A 24686-nucleotide genomic window follows, 5' to 3' on the forward strand; every position below is an offset into this window, starting at 1 on the left:
AAATTAATCCACAAGCACCCAGGTGAAAGCCTGATGATTTCTCTTGACCCCTTGTGACAGGTTTCTCTTAAGGATATCTTCATCCTGCTTTTAAGGATGTCAACACGGGACATGTCTGACTACACTCCATAGGTCAGACGCCTCTGGGACAGAGCTCTGGATCCTTCACCCTCTCCACCTCTGCAAGCAGAGCTGTGCTTTTAAAATTAACACACAAGCATCAAGTGAAAGCCCTTTGACTTCTCTTGAGCCCTTGGGGCACAGCAGCCCTGCAGGTTTGGCCCAGCACAGTTCTGAGCCAGCTCCAGCAGCAGCACAGGCAGCAGTGATGTCCTACACGTGTTTCACGGAGCACTACAACACCACCACGCTGCAAATAATCTGCTGGGGAAACAGGAACAGATTGCTGATGTTACAGGAGACTGTGCCACGGCATGAGGGAGAGGCTCATTCCAGGACTGCCAGCTGAAACTTGGCACAGGCTGGGACTGCACTCGTCAGAGCATTCGGCAGCAGTTTGTGGCTGGAAACAGGAAATCATCTCCTGCTTCTACGGGAGCAGATGGATGAAATGGGAATTTTAGGGATCAGCCTAATTGCTGATGCATACAAAATAAACCAGCACCGAACCTGGATTCTACACAAGTCTCTAATCCTCCTCAGGTAACCTCTAGCTGGAAACATTTATAGAATCATAAAATCACTTCTAGGTAATGCCCTCGAAGAACATTGACTCCAGCTGTTAACCTGGCACTGCCAAGGCCACCACTGGCCCCTGTCCCCAAGTGCCACATCTTTTTAATCTCCCAGGGATGGGGACTCCACCACTGCCCTGGGCTGGACAGCCCTTTCAGTGCCAAAACGTGGTGTGATCACAGAATCACAGGATGGGTTGGGGTGGGAGGGACCCTAAAGCTCATCCAGTCCCACCTCCTATGGGCAGGGACACCTTCCAAAGACCAGGCTGCTCCAAATCCCAATCCAGCCTGGCCATGGACACTTCCAGATCAACACAGATCTGAAACCAGCTCCTGCTGGCAAACAGCTTATGAACAGGAGGCCATCAAGGACAACAGCTTTCCAAGGCTTCTGACCACCAGATCCAGGGGCTTCCTGGTTCATTTTACTCTCTTTCTGCAGAAAATTGGTTAAAATAAGTGGACAAGTCAGTTCTTTCAGATGTTGCAATGAAGTAGAGCCATCTCGTGCCACAGTCTTTGCAAAGTGAGATGAATGCTGCGCTGTCGATTCAAACTTCAGAAAGCCATTTGCAGGGTGTCATTTTTCATTTTGCCCAGGCAGGATGTAATGAAAACCCGACAAGTTATTGATGGTTTGGTTACCTGTCTGCCTTTAAGAAATTGCACAGGTGCTTTATGTAAAAAAAAAAAAAAAAAAAAAAAAAAAAATACAAAGAGTCAACACAATTAATGCAAAGCAATGATGGGAAGCATCCTTTGAGGTTTTCTTTTCTGCTGAAGTGTCACTAGGCTGTGTGTCCAAAGGACACTGCTGGCAATTCATCTCTCAAGTAATCAGGATAAAAATATCACCATGGCTTGTACCCTGGCCCCAGCCTGGGAAAGATGTGCTGTCCATCCTCTTGCCATTTTCTTTCTGGCTGTTTAAAGTAATTAAGCACTAATTAGGAAGTTTGAGGCAACAAATATAAAACTGGAATTTATACAACTTTTTGTACTCAAGACATGCTGGAAGAATGGGGGAGAAGATTTTCTTGTTCAATTTTACCATTTTTCCTCCTCAAAATGATGCAGCATCAACATGGATACTTTAAAATTCCTGTTATAAAAGAATATCTGTAGGAGGGGGTCCATAACTGGACAGCCTTTGTGAGGAGATCCTGAGGATGTGAACTTTGGAGAAAACCATGGCTGGACTCTTTCAGGGAGACAAGACTTACTGGACAGCTTTGAAGTGCAGAGGACAGCAAAAAAAAAAATCAGGTGAGAGCTTTCTGCTTTTCCTTGGCCAGAATCACTGCAGCTCCTGGAGAAGGGATTCACTGCTTCAGCTTTACCTGGTGGTTCCCAATGGCTCTGTGCCATCCAGGGGACCGAGGACAGGCGGGAGCAGCTCGGTGTCCCCTCAGCTCCTCTCCAGAGCAGCTGCAGCGCCGGCGCTGGATGATGTTCTTCTTTACCAACAAATTAACATTCCCTGCCAAATTAATGAGCCTGGAGGCACTGCTGTGAATTAACATATCCAAGAGGCTTCCCAGCTCCAGCTGCCTGCTGTCCTTCCTTCCGAGGAGGCTGGGGTTTTGGGGAGCTCTGGCCGGGTTTTCACTGAGGGAAGGGTGAACAGCCCCGAGCTCTGTCCCATTCCCGCTGCTCCCTCCCAGTCCCAAGCCCTCACCTTCTGTTCAGGACACCAGCTGTGGCTGCCACAGCCCTGGAAATGTCCAAGGCCAGGCTGGATGGGGCTTGGAGCACCCTGGGGTAGTGAAAGGTGTCCCTGCTCACTGCATCCACACCAGAATGAGTTTTAAGGTCTCTTCCAAACCAAACCATTCTGGGATTCACGACTTTGCAAACCGAATTATCCTCCTAGACTGTCCTGACTCCGGGCTGTGGTGGAGACAACAGTGAAATACTTGGGAAAATCTGGACCAAATTACTGAAATCTTGGAGCAGACAAGGCACTTTGGGTAACAAATCACTGTCTGGGTTCTCTGTCCCCAGAGCTGTTTGACAAGGACTGAGGTCACCAGGCACTCCTTACACTTCCAAACGCTTCCGTGGCTGAACTCGCTGGGAAAATGGCACCATGTGCTGCCTCTTCCTGTGCTTTTGTTGGCTTTCAGCTACAAAAAAGAACAATGTCCCTGCTGTAAGCGCTGTGGCTGTGCGTGTACAAGCTCACACATCACAGAGCTTGTCAGCACTGCGAGATAATGGCACCAACTGGGAGGATTTCCACCAGGATCCCTGAGCGTGCCTGGAGTATCTGGGTCAGATCCTGCTCCAACAAAGTGCACCAAGAGGGTCCCTTTATACAGAAACTTGTTTAATTAGGATAACAGATGTTGCTATTACACAAGTCATAGGGAATGGTTGTTTAATTGGACACTTTCATATTCTTTGCTACCAGCACAGAACATAATTTGTTTTTTTTATGCATTTCTTTCTTTACAATTAAGCTGTATAAACAATGCAGGCACTGTACATTCCTGGAAAAGACACAGCTCTAATGATGTAGGGGCTTTACATGAAGAAGAATGAGAGAAGAGCAATTTGTTTTGGGGCTTAAAAGTACAATTATTTTTCTGTCCCAGCCTGAGCATGTTTCTGGTGGCAGGGTAAATATGACTTCCAGTAGCTCTAGGAGAACATTAGGAATTAAGACTGTTGTGTACATATTTTAAATAAAGGTTTTCTTGCTTTTCCTGCACTCTTTTTGCTACTGGGGAGTCAAGGAGAAGGGGAAAAGTGGGAAGCTGTGGAGAAACGTGAATCTGCTCTTGAACCACACAATGCTACATCTCTGGGAAATGTCCCTGTCTTACTCTGTGAGGAATGATAAGTGGAATTATTGCCATTATGACATGAAAAATGAAAACCCCTTTGCTTAGACCCAAAACAAGACCTGAAAGAAGAGGGCAGGCTTGCAGGGGAAGCGATGCAGACCCTGCAGGGCTGAGCAGCCCCTTCCACCACTGCTCCCAGAACGGTTCAGGCTGGAAAGGATCACTGCAGGTCATCACATCCAACCCCCCTGCTCAGGCAGGTCCCCCTGCAGTGCACGATTCAGGAGTATGTCCAGACTGCTCCAGCACAAGCACTCCACACCAACGAGCAACACGCAGCCCTTGCCCAATCCCATGAGGGATTTCCTTAAGATGCTCTGACTGAACAGTGCCAGGTTACTAAAAGCCAGTTCCCTCTTGCCAGAGTCTTCCCCCAGATCGGGGTGACCCCGGGTGGTGGTAAAGTCTCTCCTCCAACCCGGGCCTTCAAAGAAAGACTCAGCAGTCTTCAGTCGTGTGGTCTCAAGGCAGTTTATTGCATGTTATCTCAAGGCACACAGACTCCCTGACATTGTCCCTGACTCCTTCTCCCTCTGCGTCTCCCACCCAAGGGGCTGGTGCCATCTTTTATATCACACATTACCTATTAAATGTTTATAGTTTTTCCCCAATGCCTATCACCTATATTGAACAGTGGCTCTCTACTCTAAACCAATCTGTGAGTGCCAACATCACCAAGAACATGGGGGATAGGAAGGAGAAAGGAGGAGGACAGGGCACGCCCAAATCCCTCCATCTTAGAACCTCTGACCCCCGTGTACAAAACTCAGACCCCTCTGCACAAGGCCTAAACCCCCCCTGTACAGCACTCAAAAATCCTACCTTTTACTTTGTGATTACTTCTATTATAATATCTAAACTTTTGTGATTTCTTGTTCTTCCTGCAAGGTTGGTAAATTGTTCCATGGGTCAAATTCAAAACCACAGGGGTTTCTGGCTGCCTGCCAGGGTCTCAGAGGCTTCTGCCCTGGGCCTGGAACATCCAAGAGTGTCTGAGGGACACCTTGGGTTCCGACACCCTCTGTGCCGTGGAGGGACAGAAAGGCCCAGTTTGTTGGCACAGGAGCATCTCAGCCCAGGTGTGAAACCCCACTGTTCCTACAGCCAAGCCCTGGGGTGCTGCTCTGCCACGGGCCAGCACCTGGGGGCTTGTTGGGCTACCAACCTTCTTTAGTGGTGGGCTAAGGCAAACTCAGGGGCCACCAGAAAGGCACCCCCTGCTCCTGAGCCGGGCTTTCCTGGGAATAGGTGGATTTTAATCATGTCTCACCTGCTCCTGCTCTCCCAGTGGCCCTGAGAGGAGCAGCATTGCCAGGAGTAAAGATCTTTCCCACAGAGGGGAGAGCTCGCTTTGCACTGGAATGTGAAGGGAACCTCAAGGATGGAAAATGATCCCTGTATTTTCCCACACAGAAATAGTCTTTGTTTCCAAACAGCATTTGCAATTCATCTGTATCTGTGCTAGAGCTGTTCCTATATAAAATTTACCTTCTGGAGTCAGGCCCCCAACATCATTTTGACTCAGTTAGGCCTCCGAGGCAGGATTTCCATTATTATGGAGATGAAGTGCCTTTAATGACTGCAATAATATAATTGTACCCCAGGGCGAATTCCTAATAACACAATTGCACAGTTCTGAACCACCAGTAAGAGATGCCCTCAGGCCATGTGATTCATTAGAGGTGCAGCACACATTACCTCAGCCTCCAGAGAAGAAAGTGAAACCTAAAAAGCTCTTTTTTCTTTTTCTTTTTTTTTTTTTTTTCACCATGGTAGTCTCTGCTCTCTGGGCAAACATTGAAGAACACACTTTGTTTTGCCTCCTGGACAGCAGAAGCCTCCAGAGCCGGAGTCTCAGCAGCAAGAACCACGCACAGTGTCTCCAGCAAGGAATTTAACATCACACACCGGCCAAAAATCCACGAAAGCCCCAGGAGAAACTCTGAAGTGATTGCCATGGCAGCCTTCAGGCTGAGCATCAGCATTCAAAGCAAGCCCTGCCACAGTGCTGCTTTTAACTCCACCTGGAATTGGAAGGATCATCTATATTGATTAACCTTCACGTGATCAACCTGCAGGATCCAGATGTTCAGGTGCCTCTCTGGCACTCACAGGACCCTTTAACGTCAGTTTAAGCAGAGATTTCATTGAAGTTTCTTCTCCTACGCCTGTCTAAAAGTTCTGCTGGGTGATCCCGCTGGCTGGAAAACCCCTGGGCTGAAGGAGCTCAGGATTTCACGCCTGCTTGGGCACATTTCACGTCTGGTTTGCCATCCAGGGCTGCGTGCCCAGGTGGGAGGCTCCTGGTTGTGGCTCAGCAGGAGCCCAGCACTGCCACGAGAGCCCGCAGCACACCTGGCTGGGTTTGCCCCTGAGCCCAGGCTGTGCCCACCCCCCTGCCCCAGCCCTGCTGGGCACTCCCACTCCTGAATTACAGTGAGGGGCAGGAGCTGTGCTGTGCCAAGGGCAACGGCCTCAGAGCAAGCAGCACATCCAGACTGTGCCAGCCAGCACGGGGACACCGGGACCTGGTGGGGCTGACACTGCAAAGCTTCCAGCCCCAAACACTGCAAAGCTTCCAGCCCCAAACACTCCAAAGCTTCCAGCCCAAAACACTGCAAAGCTTCCAGCCCCAAACACTGCAAAAGCTTCCAGCACCAAACACTCCAAAGCTTCCAGCCCCAAACACTGCAAAAGCTTCCAGCCCCAAACACTGCAAAAGCTTCCAGCCCCAAACACTGCAAAAGCTTCCAGCACCAAACACTCCAAAGCTTCCAGCCCCAAACACTGCAAAAGCTTCCAGCCCCAAACACTGCAAAAGCTTCCAGCCCCAAACACTGCAAAAGCTTCCAGCACCAAACACTCCAAAGCTTCCAGCCCCAAACACTGCAAAAGCTTCCAGCCCCAAACACTGCAAAAGCTTCCAGCCCCAAACACTGCAAAGCTTCCAGCCCCAAACTCTCCAAAGCTTCCAGCCCAAAACACTGCAAAGCTTCCAGCCCCAAACACTGCAAAGCTTCCAGCCCCAAACACTGCAAAAGCTTCCAGCACCCCCTTCCAGCCCCAAACACTGCAAAGGTTCCAGCCCCAAACTCTCCAAAGCTTCCAGCCCCAAACACTGCAAAGCTTCCAGCCCCAAGCACTCCAAAGCTTCCAGCATCCTCTTCCAGCCCCAAACATTCCCACCCTTCCAGCCCCAAACACTGCAAAGCTTCCAGCCCCAAACATTCCCACCCTTCCAGCCCCAAACACTGCAAAGGTTCCAGCCCCAAACATTCCCACCCTTCCAGCCCCAAACACTCCAAAGCTTCCAGCCCCAAACTCTCCAAAGCTTCCAGCCCCAAACACTCCAAAGCTTCCAGCCCCAAACACTCCAAAGCTTCCAGCCCAAAACACTCCAAAGCTTCCAGCCCCAAACTCTCCAAAGCTTCCAGCCCCAAACACTGCAAAGCTTCCAGCCCCAAACACTGCAAAAGCTTCCAGCACCCCCTTCCAGCCCCAAACACTGCAAAGCTTCCAGCCCCAAACACTCCAAAGCTTCCAGCCCCAAACAAACACTCCCACCCTTCCAGCCCCAAACGCTCCAAAGCTTCCAGCACCCCCTTCCAGCCCCAAGCACTCCAAAGCTTCCAGCCCCAAACATTCCCACCCTTCCAGCCCCAAACACTGCAAAGCTTCCAGCCCCAAACACTCCAAAGCTTCCAGCCCCAAACATTCCCACCCTTCCAGCCCCAAACACTGCAAAGGTTCCAGCCCCAAACATTCCCACCCTTCCAGCCCCAAACACTCCAAAGCTTCCAGCCCCAAACTCTCCAAAGCTTCCAGCCCCAAACACTCCAAAGCTTCCAGCCCCAAACTCTCCAAAGCTTCCAGCCCCAAACACTCCAAAGCTTCCAGCCCCAAACTCTCCAAAGCTTCCAGCCCCAAACACTGCAAAGCTTCCAGCCCCAAACACTGCAAAGGTTCCAGCCCCAAACATTCCCACCCTTCCAGCCCCAAACACTGCAAAGGTTCCAGCCCCAAACTCTCCAAAGCTTCCAGCCCCAAACACTCCTCCCTTGGCACCACCCTCCCCAGGAGAGCAGGTTATTTCAGTTTTAAAAATCAATACACCTTGATCCATGACAACTTGGACCTCAGCAGCTCTGTGCCCTGCCTGCTAAAGGAAGCTTTGTGTCATCCATCACCAACTCCTTTCATGCCAAGGGGTGAAGCAAACAGCCCACAGAAAACAGCTGGGTAAGGGTCAGGGAAAGGAGCTAAACCTGTCAGAAACTGGGTGCTCAATATTTGAATCTGGCTGTAAATGGACTGGAGCTTTCTGCATACTCAGACCCCCCACCACAGTCTCTATTTCAATGGGCATTACAGGCTGGGTGGAGCAAGATTAGGCTTTCCAAGGTAAAAGAACAGCTCTAACTGTATATAAAGCTTTTAAATATATTTAAAGCTTTAAAATATAGCAATTTCCTCCCATTTCTGACTTTTTGATCTTTACTAATAGGACAGGATTCTCCTCATCAATCCTAGTGCCACATCGTGTTTTGGAGGAGTGTCAAGGACAGTTTTCCATGTCCTGCTCTCAGGTGCTGTGCAGGTGGCACAACCACACCTCTACAAAGCCAACAGCTAATCAACAGCACAGAGGAGGATTTGAAAAGCTGGCTTTTGAATATAAAATAAAATAAAATAAAATAAAATAAAATAAAATAAAAATAAAATAAAAATAAAATAAAATAAAATAAAATAAAATAAAATAAATATTTGACCAGTCTGAGAAAGCCACCTTCCAGTCACGCATTAGAACTGTCAAATTAATCATTGCCCCCAAAAAATTCCTGTTTGCAGGACACTGAGTAATATACCAGAGCTGTGCAATTTGCAGTGGAGGCTTTTATCTCCTGGGAATCTATTTTTTTTTTAAACAATGGTTATTTAGAGCACTGCAGAGGCAAAATATTCGGGTTTTTTGGAGTGCATCTTTATCAGCTTCTTGGCAGGGATGATTTAATAGCAGACAGAGATGGGATGGGCACCATGGGAATGGGAATCTCACCCCCAGCTCCTTGGGATTGAACACAGGCTGTTTCCTCATGTATTTGCAAGTCAATTTTGCAAAGCTATTAATGACAAATTTAGCTTTGATTGCTGAAAGTCCCTGGGTTAGTTAATGAAAGAAATGGTTACTTTAAGACATTACCTCTCATTTTCTCTTAGGATGTCTTTTCCTTTCTTCCAAGAATAAGTAGGTCTGGGGGAGGCTTTGGGCTTGCACTCAATGATGACTTCACCACCCACTTTAACAAGAGTTAACTTCTTCAGCAGGGTTTTGGAAAAGTCTGGCCCGATGGCTGAAAGCAAAATCGACACAAACCAGATCAGAATTCCCTTGGGGAAAAAACAAAGCCAGACTCATTTGAACATTACAAAATTCCTCACTTACAATTCCTAAATGATTGGACTTTATGAACTAGTGAAGTCTGGATGGGGTAAAAAGGCACCTGAGTGCTTCTTTCACTGCACAAAAAAAAAATACTTGATTTGTTTAAAAATGTGTGTTCAGCCAAAAACCTGAGAAACCAGTAACCCCACCATGCACATCTTACTGGGACAGCACCCCTAGGAACCTCGTGCATGAGGAGTATAAAGTGTTTCCTTTTTCTGTGTCAGGATCATCCTTCTGTCAGGCAGGGAAGTTCTCACAAACACAGAAGCCATATAATTAATCAGAAATGTTAATATTTCCAGAAAAGTTGACGCTTTTATGCTTCCTATTCATAATTATTGCATTAAACTGGGTTATATATTTAAATTCTATAAATGTGGGAGACACTGACACAGCCAGGTCCTGAACCAAGCAAGACTTGTTGGCTGCAGGGCACAAAGAATCACCTTTTCCTGCCCCCAGGGCACACCCCTGTGTTTTGTGACGAACACTCAGCTATCCCCTGAGGTGACCCCCAAAGCCCTGCAGCCTCTCTGCAGCCCAGGGAACCAGGAGATGCTTTGGCTTCTGATCCCTGCCTCAAAGGCTTTCTAATGATCCCTTTGCTGGGCTCTGAGGCAGCTCTGGCACTGAAATCCCCCAAGACAACCAGGAGTTTCACTGATACCAAACAGGACCATTCCTTTTTTTAATGCAGACAGCTCAGAGCAAAAGGTGAGGCAGCTGAAGGGCTTAAGGAACAACTCTCGCTGATGGGAGCAGTGGCAGCAATGTCTGCTCTTGGCATCCTCCCTGCTCCAGCCCTGGTTCCCTCCTGCTCCTTCCCCGGATCCCTCCTGTTCCATCCCTGGATCTCTCCTGCTCCATCCCTGGATCTCTCCTTTTTCTGCCCTGGACCCCTCCTGTTCCATCCTTGGATCTCTCCTGCTCCATCCCTGGATCTCTCCTGTTCCAGCCCTGGATGCCTCCTGTTCCAGCCCTGGATCCCTCCTCCTTCTGCCCTGGTTCCTTCCTGCTCCATCCCTGGATCTCTCATTTTTCTGCCCTGGATCCCTCCTGTTCCATCCCTGGATCCCTCCTGTTCCATCCCTGGATCTCTTGTGCTCCAGCCCTGGATGCCTCCTGTTCCATCCCTGGATCTCTCCTTTTTCTGCCCTGGTTCCTTCCTGCTCCATTCCTGGATCTCTCCTTTTTCTGCCCTGGACTCCTCCTGTTCCATCCCTGGATCTCTCCTGTTCCATCCCTGGTTCCTTCCTGCTCCATTCCTGGATCTCTCCTTTTTCTGCCCTGGATCTCTCCTGTTCCATCCCTGGATTCCCCTTGCTCCATCCCCGGATCCCTCCTGCTCCATCCCCGGATCCCCCCTGCTCCAGCCCCGGATCCCCCCTGCTCCATCCCCAGATCCCCCCTGCTCCTGCCCTGGATCTCTCCTGTTCCATCCCTGGTTCCTTCCTGCTCCATCCCCGGATCCCCCCTGTTCCAGCCCTGGATCCCTCAGCTCCCTGCACTGTCTTTATCTCTCTTATCGCTGCCCCTGGGAGATCAGAGTTGAGATCTCCCTGCTCTGCATCACCTCGAAGCCCCATGACAGGATCCAAAGCTCACCTGCAGCAGCTGGGAGACAAAACCCAGCAAATTCCTTTTTCCTCAGGGCACCTCATCTGCCTCAATTCTTTTGGCTATCATTCCTGCTGCCCAAGAGGTGAATAAAGCACAATCCCACACTGAAAATGGGATGGGCTTTGTGATCCAATAGTGCTCCAAGTTCCTGCAGCAGAGTTCAGTGACCTCTGAGCTGTTTTGTTTTCCACGTCTAATCACAGGCAGGGACTTAATTTTGGCACTCAGAAACACAGGTATGATATTAAATGCTATAAAAGAGCCCTGAAACCAGCACTGGCTTCGTAGAACACTCCAGAATTAAAGGAGACATCCTGAAGACACTTCCCACCAATGCACTCAGAACCAAATGCATTATTATTTATATCATTATTAATATATCATCACTTCTGAAACAAATTTCTCAGATGATTGTCCCAAATTTGTAAGCAAAAGAGATTTTTTTTGAACAATCCTATTACTCCCATCTCTGTAATAAACAGTTTAGACTGGATTTTTTGTGAGTCATTTGCTGAATTTTCTTGCTCCTGTGCGAGACACTCCATGGGTTTTGTTCTGTGACGTTCAAAACGTTGTCATTTGACATTTAGAAACTCTGGGCTCATTTCTCAGCACTGCCACAACTTCCCTGTGCCACTTCAGGAGTAATGAATTTATTCACACCTTTTGTTTGTCAAGCAGGGATTTTAATGAGCTTTTTTTCCCCACTCTAGCCCACATTTCATTTTTCCAATTTGTTTTTTAAACATTTAGCCTGAAAATTCTGTAAGACAAGACTGCATCTCGAAATATGTCTTCTACAATGTCCAGCACCACTGGATTCTGCTTTTATTTAAAGACTCCAGGCAAGATAATTGGCAACAATAATTGAGAAGAATCACTCTGAGAAAAGCTCAGTCTGTAATTTTCCATTTCTCTCTTTCACTTAATTTTGGTGTAAGTCTCACTTGAGATGATTAAACAACAGCAGTAGCAACTGCTTAACTTCAGGACCTTTTAAAACAACCATTTCAACACTCAGATCTGGTTAAAAGCTAAAATTTCCCAGGGAGGGCTCAGAATGTTGCCCTGCTTTGAAACTCTAGTGAAAAGGCAAACCTGCTGCTTTCCTCTCAAAATGTGCCAAGTTAAATCACAGAATGCACAGGAATTTATCTGCAGGACACAATTTAGGTGCTTTTCCTGTGACAGACAGAAACAGAGCTGCAGAACCCAAGTAAGAAATTGGCCAAATAAATATTCCTTGCCAGCTTTCTCAGACCAGACCCTCCAAAATCTGTTTTTTTTGTGTGGACACGAGGAGCTGCTGGGTACAAGGACACCCTGGGAGTCCCCACCAACAAGGACTAAACCTCTCTCCTCTGAAAACATCTTCCTCCTTCCCAAAGGTCCGTTTTTATCAGGTTTTAAATAGACAAGAGAAGCATCAGTGGGTTTATTTCGATTTCTTTCATGTCCAATAAATCTCAGCATTGTGAAGTCTAATTTATGGACCATTATCGTACTTTTCTCCAACAGCAACACAGATAATCCTTCAAATGAATTTTTTTTTCTATGCAGGCATCTATCACTGATGATAAAAAATGACCAATAATTGAAAACCCCATAGCTGGAAAAAACCTCATGCTTTGTTCTTCAGGATAAATCAGAGAATGCTGCTACTGAACTTTTGGTTTGAGAGCAACGAAACCATTATTTTGTAATCAGGAATTGTGTTTAACCCTTTGAAAATACACCCCTAGGCTGACCAGGGCTGCCTCTTGTTCAAGAACATGGTTTGGGATTGAGTTGCAGCCTGGCAGGGCCCTCTGGGATGGTCCCACCCCACCCCTGCTCACCCAGGAGCAGCCACAGGAGGTTGCCCAGGGCCGCGGCCAGTTGGATGTTGAGCATCTCCAAGGACAGGATATCTCTGGACAATTTGTTCTAGTGTCCAACCAACCTCAAAATAAAGTTTTGCTTATTTTAAGTGGTATTTCCAGGTTTCAGTTTGTGTCCATTGCCTCCTGCCCTGGCATGGACACCGCTGAGAAGATCCTGGCTCTGTAATCTCTGTTCCCCCCCCTCAGCTATTTCCCCACTTGGATTCACATGAGCTTCTCCTGCTTTTTTCTGGGAGGAGCAGAGCAGCTGTGCACAGAACTGTGGGGTGGAAGATGCTTTTCTTTGGGATGGGGGAATTTTGTTTGCAGTTAGATTGCTGAATGATCTCTTCAGACAGCAGGTTTGTCACCGTGTCCTGAGCAGAGTCACCTCTGCAGCCAGGACTGGGCACTTATGGCCCTGGATGTTCTGAGTGCTCAGGTTTCTCCAGAAATAGCTTCAAGCAGCAGGAGAGTGAACGCACCTGCCAGCTCCTGGAGGGATGTGGGAATGTGGGATGAAGTAAAAAACATCTGTTCTCTGCTCTCCGCTGCCTCAAGTTTTCATTTCACGCCTTCCTTAGAAACAAACCGTCAAAGACCCCCTTCTGCTCCAGCTGCTGCAGCCCGGGCAGGGGCTGCTGTGGATTTGGGAGGCTGGCAGCGCTCAGGGACGTGCACTCACCTATGACACTGAGCTCTGCGCTGGCAAAGATGACGCCGTGCCTGTTCTCCGCCACGCACTGGTACATCCCCGCGTCCGAGAGGCTCACGTTGGGAATGGTGAGAGAGCCCTGCTCCAGCTGCACCCTGCCCTGGGGGACAGCAAGACAAACTCCAAAATGAACAAGAACACGAAGGAGCCTCCTCAGAACATGCACCCAGAGGTTGTCGTGCTGTATTTTACAGCAAGGTGGGCAAAGCGAAGTAGCGGTAACGGGAGGAATTTGCATGCTGCAATTTATTTGTCTGCCAGCCGAATTTATGTCAGGCTAGAGACTAAATGGTGAAACCAATACAGGAGCTGGTAAATGCAATTTAAATTGGAAGACTTTCCCTTGACCCCTCATTGATTTAATACCCAAAGCATTTAGATTAATATCCCTTTCAAGGAGATAAGCTTGAAGCAAGAAATGCACTTCTGTTCCACAGTGGCACATCACAGCCAAGCCCATCCTCAGAAACATTTCAAATAATGGTATTTCCATGGGATCACAGAGTCATTAAGGTTGGAAAAGACCTCCAGGATCACTGTGTCCAGCCTTTGACCAAACACCACCATAGCAACTGAACTACAGCACATGCAGGTGTTTCTTGGACACCTCCCTTGGCAGTTCCAATGGAGAAATTCACCCTTTCCATGGAGAAATTCCTCCTGATTTCCAACCTGACCTCCTGGCACAGCTTGAGGCCATTTGGAGTGTATATGTCAATGCAGGCTGCTAAGAGTGGTTGCCATCTCAGCCAGCACAGACAGAAACATTTAAAATCTTCTGCAGTTTACTGAAAACAATGTAAATGATAATAATTTAACGATCCTTTACTTCACATCAGCCACTAACATGATTTAAGAACAGGACCATCTGCCAGTGACCAGCGTGAAGCAACCAGAATTAGTGTGTGGAGTGAAAGACCAGGCTATCATTTGTCAGCCTGAGGATATGGAGCTCGAGTTATCAATTCTAATAAGTACAGCAAAGTGTTCCCTCCCTCCCCAGGAGTTTGACATTAAAAAAAAATAAAAAAGAAGTCTAAAATAAAGAGCTTTTGGTTTTCTACTTGGCCTTAGGGCAGAAATTTAATGTTTGTGCAATTTTTATCAGGGTTTGATCAAATTGGAGCTGCCATGTTCTTTCACAGTAAATGAAGGGGGAAAAGGGCTGGCTACTGTGAAACCAAAGCTTTGGTGACTTGGCTGAGTTTGTGGTGGCAAGGTGGGATCATGGGCTGGGTGATGCCCCTCCAGGAGAGGTTGGGCAGACGTGCTGGTGGGAGGGGTGTAATTCCACAGCTCCAGCACAGGGAAACAGCCCAGCAGGACGAGTGGGAACACCATTAAACACCAGCAGGCACCCCGAGGTTTCATTATCACCTGAAGTTCACCTAAACATCATAAATTAAAAGAATTTAGGGTGATCATTCTCTAGTGACATATCCAAAACCCCATTCAGCCATTCCTTCTTCTTTCCAGCCTTAGGTTTGCATCATGGATCCTTCATTTTGGGGAGGAGAGCTCTCAATGTAGAGCTGTTGTGTGCCCTGCTTGTCCCTGCCAGCAGCTCCTGGAGCTGTAGGGAGGTGCCACCAGGCACCATCATGACATAACCAAAATAAACAGAGTCCTGCAGTTTGATCCTTCTGGAGGTCTTCTCCAACTTTTCCAGCTGATTTTCCCCACCACCCTGGCCTGGGGAGCTCGCTGGAGTCAGCGGGCAGATCCTATAATACGATTCACTACATAATTTGGGGTCAATTGTCATATTTCAAATGAATGTATGAAGAAGTACCAGGCATGGGAAGGAATGGGGGATTTCCTGTGAGGGTGGGCAGGCCCTGGCACAGGGTGCCCAGAGCAGCTGTGGCTGCCCCTGGATCCCTGGAAGTGTCCAAGGCCAGGCTGGACAGGGCTTGGAGCAGCCTGGGACAGGGGAAGGTGGCAGGGGGTGGAACGAGATGATCTTGAAGGTCCCTTCCAACCCAAACCATTCCGCGATCCCAGAGCACCTCCATCCTTCCCCACCCCAAAACAAACAAACGCCCAGAGATCAGAGAGCTGGCAGAGCACCACGGCACCCACAGCTCCCATCCCCAGGGGCTTCCAGCAGTGCCTACCTGTGGCAGCAGGGGCTCCCCGTCCTTGAGCCAGCGGTAGGAGGGCTTGGGGCGGCCGCTGGCGCGGCATTCCCAGGACACGCGCTCCTCGATGGCCGCGTGCACGTCGCTGATCTGCTGCGTCCAGCTGGGCTGGGCTGCAAGGCAAGCAGGGAGGGAAGCCTCGTGCCTGGGAGCAGCAGCTCTGTGCTGCCAAACAGACGTTTCTTCCCTTAGCAGAACGTTGGACTTGATAGCGTTGGGATTTCAGCGTTTCTATTTCCCGTCTATTTGTAACCCTGCAGTTCTTCAGTGTGTAACTCCAAACTCCACACACAGTGTGAGCTGCTGCTTCCCCAGCTGGGGCAGACACAACAATTCCTCTCCAGGCCTGGCAATCAAGGACACCTCACTGCCTCAGGCCAGAGAGATGGGAACAAAAGTGACTTGGGGGAGCAAACCTGGGGTCAGTGACTTCATTAGCTGAAGCTGGAATTGGCAGATTCACCCCCAATATGCAAATGGACCAAACTTATCAAGGTGTGAAAACCTGTGACCCATCGTCCATTTTGGGCAATGTCTGCCCTAAATGTACCTGAAGCTCTTCAATAAATATTAGAGCTTTTTATTCCCTTAATTTTGTCTGGCCTCTGTTTTTAGGTAGCCCAAAAAGGCATCATAAGAACTGCTAAAGATTACTGTTCTTCCTTGAGTGCAGTGCTGCTTTCTGAAGGTGGCACAGGCCAAGATCAGAAGCTACTTTTATTTTATTTGTAGTAAAAACCCTTAAAGAAAAGGAGTAGTTTCAGAAACCCTCCTCATCCTGCAAAAACAAAGCAGTAGTTACACACCTGGTCTTTCAAATAGAGACATTTCCCTCCTCAGGGTCTCAATAACTTGGGCTTCAAAGCTCTAAAATTTAGCTGCAGACTTCAAAACATGTAATTTAGAACTAGTTCTGCATTGAAATTGAGGTTATTCCAGTAACTCTGCATGGTTACAGGCACTGCTTCAGGTCCAGGCTCTCAGTCTTGTCTCGATCATGGCCAGATCTCCATGGCCACAAGAAAGAAAAATCTTTCATGAATGACACTGAATAAACCCAGAAAGGCCACAAGCAGATATTGGAGACACATTTTGGTAGAATTTGGTGAAAACTAGCGCCGGCTGTTTTCAGCCTCTTGTGAGACTGTATTTTTAATGGTGTTTCACAAAATTTTATCAGTTTGTTGGCTTTTTTTTTTTTTAATAGAGTTTGAGTTTAGCCGGATTCCACTAAATTCCACTAAAATTGCCACATGGTTTTGAAGACCACCCAAAACCTAAGACTTTCTTAAGAGTTGCCTTTTGTCCAGATATATTTACAATATGCAATACTATCTATTTAAGATCTTATTAGTAATATTAATATAATATATTTATAATACTTTTCAGAAAGTCCCATTAAACAATAGAGTTCTGATTTTTTAATGGGCATTTGCCCTATTTTGACATAAGAGCATCTGACTTAGCAGGATGGTATTACCAGCAGAGGTCTCCAAGAACCTGATTAATGCTATTCCCTATGTAATCAGATAAAAGAAAAAAAAAATTAAGATTCCTCAAAGCCAGTAACAACTTTATACATCTCCTTTGGACGCGGACAGGGGCCCAGAGATGGGCTTGAAAGGATGAATTTTAAAATACCACATCAAAATGGCAAATTGGTATGATTATACCCAAAAGAGGAGTATGTCTGTGATGATGGGATGCTGGAAATCCAAATTCAGAGAGCTCAGGTTGTGTTTAAACCCACCCCTGGCACCCTGAATGTGCCTACGAAGCAGAGATGAGGTGGAGAGTTTTCCACAGCGCTTCAACTCCAAGGGAATTCCAAAAAATAAAAGGTGAACTGAGCATCCTGGCAATGCAGAAGGGAAACGAGAAGTGAATGGTGTTTATTTCTCTGGCTGCCCCTCCTGCCCCTGTAATATTTTAAGCTTGTTTATTGTCAGTATCTAAAGGGAAAGCCTTTAAATGTAGGAAGATGAAAGTCAGTTCTGTCATCTGGAGTAAGAACTTGAACAATTCCATTGAGCTGAGCAATTGCAACGGGTTCAGTGGCTCAAGGACATTTGCAAATTACTCATGAATTTACATATTTACTATTCTAACAGCATCTAACTCATCATTTTGAAGGGAATTTTACGATCCCATGAAAGGAGCTCTATAAAACCCACACACATCCATTTGCCTTTTTTATTTTTGCTGCGCTGTTTTACGGATTTCCCACATGAAAACAAAACTAAAAAAATGCCAAAAAAACAAACCAAAAAAACCTCAAAAAACCAAACCACAAAAAAAAAAAACAAAAAAAAAAAAAAACCCAAAAACACCCAGACAAAACAACTGGAATTAGTCTGCAAATCAAGAAAAGCCATGAGTGGTAAGCTGTGCTCTATAACCTGCGTGTGTGCTGTGGAAAAACAAAGATAACTCCCGTGGAGAGAAGGACAGAAAATTCAGAATTCATCCTCATTTCTTACAGACTCCCCAAATAAGGGAAATAATAATTTTCCCCAAATAAGGGAAATTCTCTCCAAAAGGCATTTTTTGGGGTGGTTTGTGGGTTGTTCATCCCAGCTCCTGCCCTGAGCGCTGAGACTGAGACGTGCAGTGCCGGAAGCTGCCACCCCAAATTCACGTCACCCTTTGGTGCAGCCCCCACCCCACACCACCCTAACCCCCTCCAGTGATTTGAACCGATAAAATTCCAAATTCCAAAGCCATTTATGGTGCAGGCAACTCCAGAGCGAGCAGCACAGGTCACAAAATCATCTCAGCGAAAAGCTCTGAGCCGTTTCTTCGGCGGGAGTTCGTTCTCTGCTGCTCTTTGGGAGCTTTTTCTAATTAGGTCAAGCTCTCCTCTCAACAGTTCAGTGCAGAGAGAAGCTCTTGGCTTCGTCTTGGGGAATACTCAGGGGTTGGCTCATGCTGCAAATATCTGTGAGCCACCAAAGCAGAGTGGCCACAACCTAATGGAATTTGACAGGCGCCCACTGGGGATCGGACCAAGGTAACACGACACGAGAGTTCAGGCATGATAATTAAAATAATTCGGGTAAGGGGATGAAACCAGCTCCTCTCCACAACATTTCCTGGTATAGCGACGTTCTTGGAGATAATGACAAGTTTTAATTTGTGACTGGTCTAGAAAAGTGTCCTTTGGATCGTTTCAGCAGCGCTGACCAAAGAGAAATTATTTTACAGGAGATATTTTGGTCCTGCTTGGAGTACTTAAGATAGTACTGGCCTTGGAAACATCCTGGAGGAAAAATCTGGAAGCTGATTAAGAATTCATCTGAGTTGCAAGCAAAATTCTTATGCTAAATCTATAAAGTGGAAGAAAAAGCTAAGAGATATAAGCACGACTCTTACATAAGGATTGCTTTAAAGAAAAATCTCCCCCTCCTAGGAGATTTTCTGGAGTTTGTACTCAGGGGGACTGAAGAAAAGTGATGGAAATAGTGAGAAAAAAAACCCTGTTTACCTTTGATCACCTTTCAGTCTTCACCAACACAAAGTGGGACAGTTAAAACCAGGTAAATATGCCCAAATATATTCTTACTTGTCTAAGACAAAAAAGTCCAGGGGCAGTCTGTCCTTCACTGTAATAAATTAAAAGGCAAAAGTAGGAAATCATGTCCTAAAAGATATTTGAAAATGAAATTATGTGGCAGGTGATGATGCATCACCTCAAAAATGAGTAACAAACCCCCAGAAGTAAAGGAGAAATATCAGAAATAAACCTGTAGGACTCTGCAATCATCTGCGAGTTCAAAACAACCACAAAGACTCAGGCAAATGAGGTGCTAATACATATCCAGAATCCAATTCTCAGCTGGTGTGTATTGATTTCAGTGCTCCTAAGCCAATTTCTAGCAGCTGATGACCTGGTGCAGGCTGTGTAATTCATCATTAATGGCAGATGAAAGGCTGAATGACTTGTCCATTACCATCTCTATTCTAAGGAGATTGAGACTGAGCCCAGGATCAGAGCAGTCTAAAGACCAGAAAGCCAAGTGTAAGAAGTAAAAAAAAAAAAAACAAAAAAACAAAAAAACCAAAAACAACCAGCTGGGAAAAACAGATGAGTAACTGGAAATAAAGAGTGCAGCCAGTGTGTCAGGCTCGTGTGCAGAGAAGTGCTCATCCTGCCCTGAATGGGGACAGCTCCTGTGCACAAACCCCTCAGATCCTGATTTGTTTCCTTCCCAAAGATCACAGGGATGTGAAACCAGACCTCAAGTTATGCCTTCTCTTCCTCTCCTCCCTCCTGACCTCTACTGCCAGTCAAGGACTGTTTGAGATCTGTACAACTTCAAGGTGTGCAAATCCTGCACCAAACCAATCTGCTGGAATGCTGTACCTAAAAAAAAAAAAAAAACCTCCATTTGGCTCAGTATTTGGAAACTCTACAAGACTGACCCTACTAACCCAGCCTGGGGGTTCTGCTTGGCACTAAAATATTAAACACCAGAGGAAAAGAAACAGAGAAAAATCTGAAAGACTTAACCCAGCTGATAAAACCACTTCAGTCATCCCTTCCTCTCATTTACCTCCTGTTCCACGAGCTGTTCTGCACCACTGCAGGATTTTGTCCCCAGTTTTTGTGGGCTGTGGGTGTTACAGGCACACCCACAGGGACCCATCCTCGTGGGTTTAGTTATTTTTTAGTTATTTTAGTTATTTTTCATGCTGACACTAAAGTGAAGTGCTCAGGGGTGTAAGGGAGGTGTGGGGTGTTCCATGAGTAGCCTTCACATTTCATTTCTATTTGTGTTTCACTCTATTTGTGTTTTTGCTTCTCCTGCTGGAGAGATGATTGTCCAAGCAACAATGATGATAACACGAGACTTTTTCTGAATCTCTGAATCTCCAGCAATACCTTGGAAAAGGAAAAGTTGATGGAACATGTCTGTGCTCTGTGCAGGAAGTTGTTCTGGATGTAAGACCTCCCTTGGGCAGCAAAGAATTCAAAACCCAGAGTTACTCCTCCCTGTACTAACTTTTACCTGTGTAAAAGGTGACAACAGGGTTTTATAGTGAGTGATGTGAAAGATAATTAATGATAATATGGTAATAATACCATAATGCACTTGCCCTATGTACAGGAATTTTCTTGTCTTTTTATCAGTCCAGAAACTCACTTTATTCAAATTTTCAGCAAATTATTTGTGATTTTGGACCTAAACTGAGCGGACATAAAACTGCCTGATTTTCACTTGTGCAAACTTCCTTTTTAGACCTCTGGCCATAATGAAGAGAATAATCTGATTTACATCTGAGGCTGTTTTACAGAGTGGCTTAAAGTGGCTTTTGCCCAAATAAAACACAGGCCCGCTGATGAAAGGAGGACTCTTTTCACTGCAAAATTAAGGAGCCTCACAAATTCCTAGTGGGACTTAGATTTGAGAAGGTTTTAATCTGAAAAGGGGCCCAGACAATTAAATGGGTTTTGCTGAATATCTCAGAAAATGCTGCACAGAACTGTAATTAGTGACAGAGAAGTCTGTCTGTCTGCTAATGCAGATGCTGCTGTGCTGACACTTTTGGAAAGCATTTGAGCTGCAATTTTTAACTCCTTTCTTTTGCCAGAGCAGGAGAGGATGGGAGATGCTGGAGCAACACAGGTGATGCTGAGGCAGCACCTCCATCCGTGCTGGCTCCAGCTGAGCTGCTTTGGAGCTTGGATATTTCCCAGCGTGGATCTGACTGGAAAGCCAGGGACAAATCCCATGTTTTGTGTCCAAATCCCACAAAACAAACGTTCTCAGTGGTGGTGCAGCTCCTCAGGCCTCTCCTGTGCTGTCACTCCCAGCCCCACTGAGCACGTCCATATCACCTCAACCAGCAGCTATTTTTCATATTTTCTGGTATTGAGGTGAAATATTTTGTTGGGAAGGGGGATCTCAAGATGTTGCATTGCCTCATCAGAGTCAATATAGGGAAGCAGAGCCCAAGGAGCTCAAACCCAGGGATGAGCAGCCTTGGGGTCACAAATACCAACAAAAGAAGATAGGGCTGAAAGAGCATCTAAACTTACCATGAATTAAACATCAATAATAAATAAGCATCTCCTTGATGCTGGCTTTATGAACAAAAAAGGCAATTTCTTTTTAAATTAGCTGGTTAAGGTAATCTGTTTACTGTACTTGTGCCAGGAAAAAAATAATTGTTGGCATTGCTGTTTGCTCAGGATATATATCTTAGCCCTGCGGAGGGTTAGCAAATGTAAAATTTATGAGCAGCCAGATTAAAAATACAATCAGGTCAATGGGAGTGCATCCCAAAACACACAGCTGAGGGTGTGGAGGGCCCTGGAGAAACTGGGAGAAACTGGGAGAAGAGAACCCTGTGTCCTGCTGGGGACCTCACCTGCCTCAGCCACGGGATTCAGCTGGCACAGGGAACGAGCTGCCAGGTCAGGAAGGCAGCACCAGCACTTGGAGCTGCTGAAAGGTGGAAAGGAAGAGGCTCTGCAGTCCAATTTGATAATTCAGGATCAGGGAATATTCTGAGTCAGTAGAAACCCACAAGGGTCAAGCGCAGCTGTTGGCCCTGCACGGGACAGCCCCAAGAATCCCACCAGGAGCCTTTGCCAGGAATTAACCTGAGGCTGGGACAGCAGGGAGAACAAGAGACCCAGCAAGGAAATGTGTCATTCAGAGTTCCATCAGTCAAGGAAACAGAAGTTAGCTGCTGTAATTGCATTAACAGGAGCATGTTTCCATGGGAAGGTCGATCCATCAAGGGGGACTCAGCCCTGGAAGAAGTGTTTGTGGAGAGCAGTGAAACACAGCCTGGTGCAGGGGCTCAGAGCACAGAAAAGGCAGCAAGAACAGATCTTGCACGTTTAATTAACCTTTTCTGCTGCAACGAGGGTGTCAAACAACTTCAGTGTCACTGATATGCCAACGGAGGAGAAAACAAACACTGATACAAGAGTGAAACACAGCACAAGTCAACCCTCCCTGACAGCCTCCAGCAGCACGCAGAGAAGCTGACAACGCTGGGTTATCTACAGCAAGCAGGCAAATTTGAATTTCTTTTTCTTCTTTTTTCTTATTTTATGCCACGCACAGAGGCATAAAGAGGTTTAAAGGAGTGGAGCTGTCAGAGCCTCACTGTGACCTGCAGAGCACGTCAGTGCACGTGGGCAGCACCTCTGATAGCCCAGAGCACACTGAGCACCCAGTGGTTTGGGCTGCAGGGACCCTAAATCCCACCCAGTGCCACCCCTGCCATGGCAGGGACACCTCCCACTGCCCCAGGTGCTCCCAGCCTGGCCTTGGGCACTGCCAGGGATCCAGGGGCAGCCCCAGCTGCTCTGGGCACCTGTGCCAGGGCCTGCCCACCCTGATGGTAAAAAATTTCTTCCTCAAATCCATTCAAACCCGCACCTTTCTGCACCTCCAGAGCATTTCCCTCTCCAAGCACCAGCCCTGACCTTCCAAAAGCAACTGGAAAGCTCTGCCACCATTACAGTTGTATTTCAGTCATGAAACAACATTTCTAAGCTTTTAAAAAACCCAATTATTAAGGAAAACTATGTTCTTTTCCCAACTATTTGTATAAAAGCTTGCAATAAGTTACTTTCCCCTATAAAATTTTGCTGCCTTGCAAAACTCCAGAGCCCAGAGTACAGAATGCAAGTTGGTTTTTTTTTTTTTTAAAGAGATCTCTTTTCAGTACTGGTTGCAAAACACAAGTTACCTAAAAAACCCAACTGGTTCCCTGGAAAATCACCATCCTCAAGACAACAAGGACGATATTTTAGTGAATTATCTTTAAAACCTGCAGCAGGGGAGGCGCCTGTCTGCCACCTCTCCACTGGGAATTCCTCCACTCCCAGGGAAGAGATGGAAAGACTTCCCAGCATGACAGACTGACAGCAGGACACTCCTCTTCCCAAAAAAAACCTCGAGCTTCTCTGCTGAAATGCCACGATGGGTGTGAAAAGCAGCACGAGCCACAGTGGCAGCTTTTGTGTAGGATCCAGAGTGGTAAATTCATTGCAATAATGAGATTAGAACTCGATATATGCTATGGTGGGAGTGTTCCAAAGGCTCCATTTACTGCTTTCCAAGGAAGGCAGCCTTGGCTGTGGGTACAGCAAAACTGTACAGCTGATGAGTTTTTTAATTTACTCCCCACATGGGAAAAATCAAGAGAAACACACAGCACAGAAAAAAGAATCTTTAAATCATCGAATTAAAAAAATTAAAACCTGTTCAAATCAACCCCGGATTCTTTCCTTAACATTAAAGATTTCACTTTGTTCTTGCTCTTTCACTCCTTTTTAAAGTTTTCTCATTTTATATTTCCCCTCAGTTTTAAAAGGAGAAATGTTCATTTGAAATGGAAGCCCCCAAAGTTGTGATCGCTAAATGAAATGTCTTTCAGAAATATTTCCAATTTGAAAACATCCCTACTTCTAAAAAAAAACTACATTGCCCACCAAATTCAATTAAGTTTTGCCAGAGGGGTTGGTTCCAAAACTTTTTTTCTGTGGCAAAATTATTATAAATCAAAAACCCTTCTCCTCATCTCTGGAGTTCAACCCAATCTTCCCTGCTGACAGGAGCTGAGCCCTCAGAAACATCTGGGGGAGAAAAGGAGAAAACTCTGAACTTTTGTCCGTATTTTCTCTGAAGAACAACATGGGATGGGGCCAGGGGAGCAACAAAACCAGGATTTTTTTTGATGCTCTGGAGGTCTCTGCACATCTGTCGGGTGTGGAACCTGCAGCTTCTCCTCTCCAAAACATCTCCAACAGAACCTTGGTACCAAACCCAGCCCCTAAATCCCCTCCCTGCAGCTCTCACTCGCCTACACACAGGGAAAGCCACACTTTCAGTTTGCTCTGTGGGGCTGTTCCCAGCAGAAATCTGGGGAATCAGAGGGATGAATGCATTTTCTATTTAACACAGCAGGCCTAGGAAGCTGAAATTTGACATTTCACAGTGCGTGGCTCAAGGACTGTGATTGCAGTGAGGGAAGAGCAGGCGCAGAAAGCCTTTGAGGGGAGAGGGCTCTGCCCTGACACTGTTAAATCCCAACTCCCCACATTGTTCAATCACTGATCCCCTTGAAAGCTGTTCTTAATTGGTTATCAGCAATTAACACTTATCCACAAAAGCTGGGGCAAGCCATACATCATAAATCCCAAGCTGTAACACGAGGATGCTCCCCCAGATTTCCTGCCTTACCCTCCAAGCCACAAGAAGGAAAAAAGACTCTTCCAAACATTTCCAGCACGTTTCCATGCCAATGTCCTTCTGGGGATGTGCTTTTGTTCCAGCTGCTCTGATTCCCAATTAATATGCACCATTCAGCCAGGTTTTATTTCAAATTACAC

At 46.5% G+C, this 24686-nt stretch overlaps 1 protein-coding gene across 2 annotated transcripts in view; it reads right to left on the minus strand.

Annotated features, from left to right (window-relative positions):
- Positions 1–24686, minus strand: part of LOC128794219 (contactin-4) — a 284248-nt gene that overhangs the window by 40677 nt on the left and 218885 nt on the right. For both annotated transcript variants that reach the window (XM_053953926.1, XM_053953927.1), the window contains 3 exons: positions 15308–15444; positions 13161–13290; positions 8748–8898 (listed from right to left, as the gene is read on the minus strand). In XM_053953926.1, the coding sequence (XP_053809901.1) occupies positions 8748–8898; positions 13161–13290; positions 15308–15444 (418 nt within the window). The remainder of the gene's footprint in view (positions 1–8747; positions 8899–13160; positions 13291–15307; positions 15445–24686) is intronic.

The sequence above is a fragment of the Vidua chalybeata genome, chromosome 12, assembly GCF_026979565.1.
Source record: "Vidua chalybeata isolate OUT-0048 chromosome 12, bVidCha1 merged haplotype, whole genome shotgun sequence".
Taxonomy (NCBI): Eukaryota; Metazoa; Chordata; class Aves; order Passeriformes; family Viduidae; genus Vidua; species Vidua chalybeata.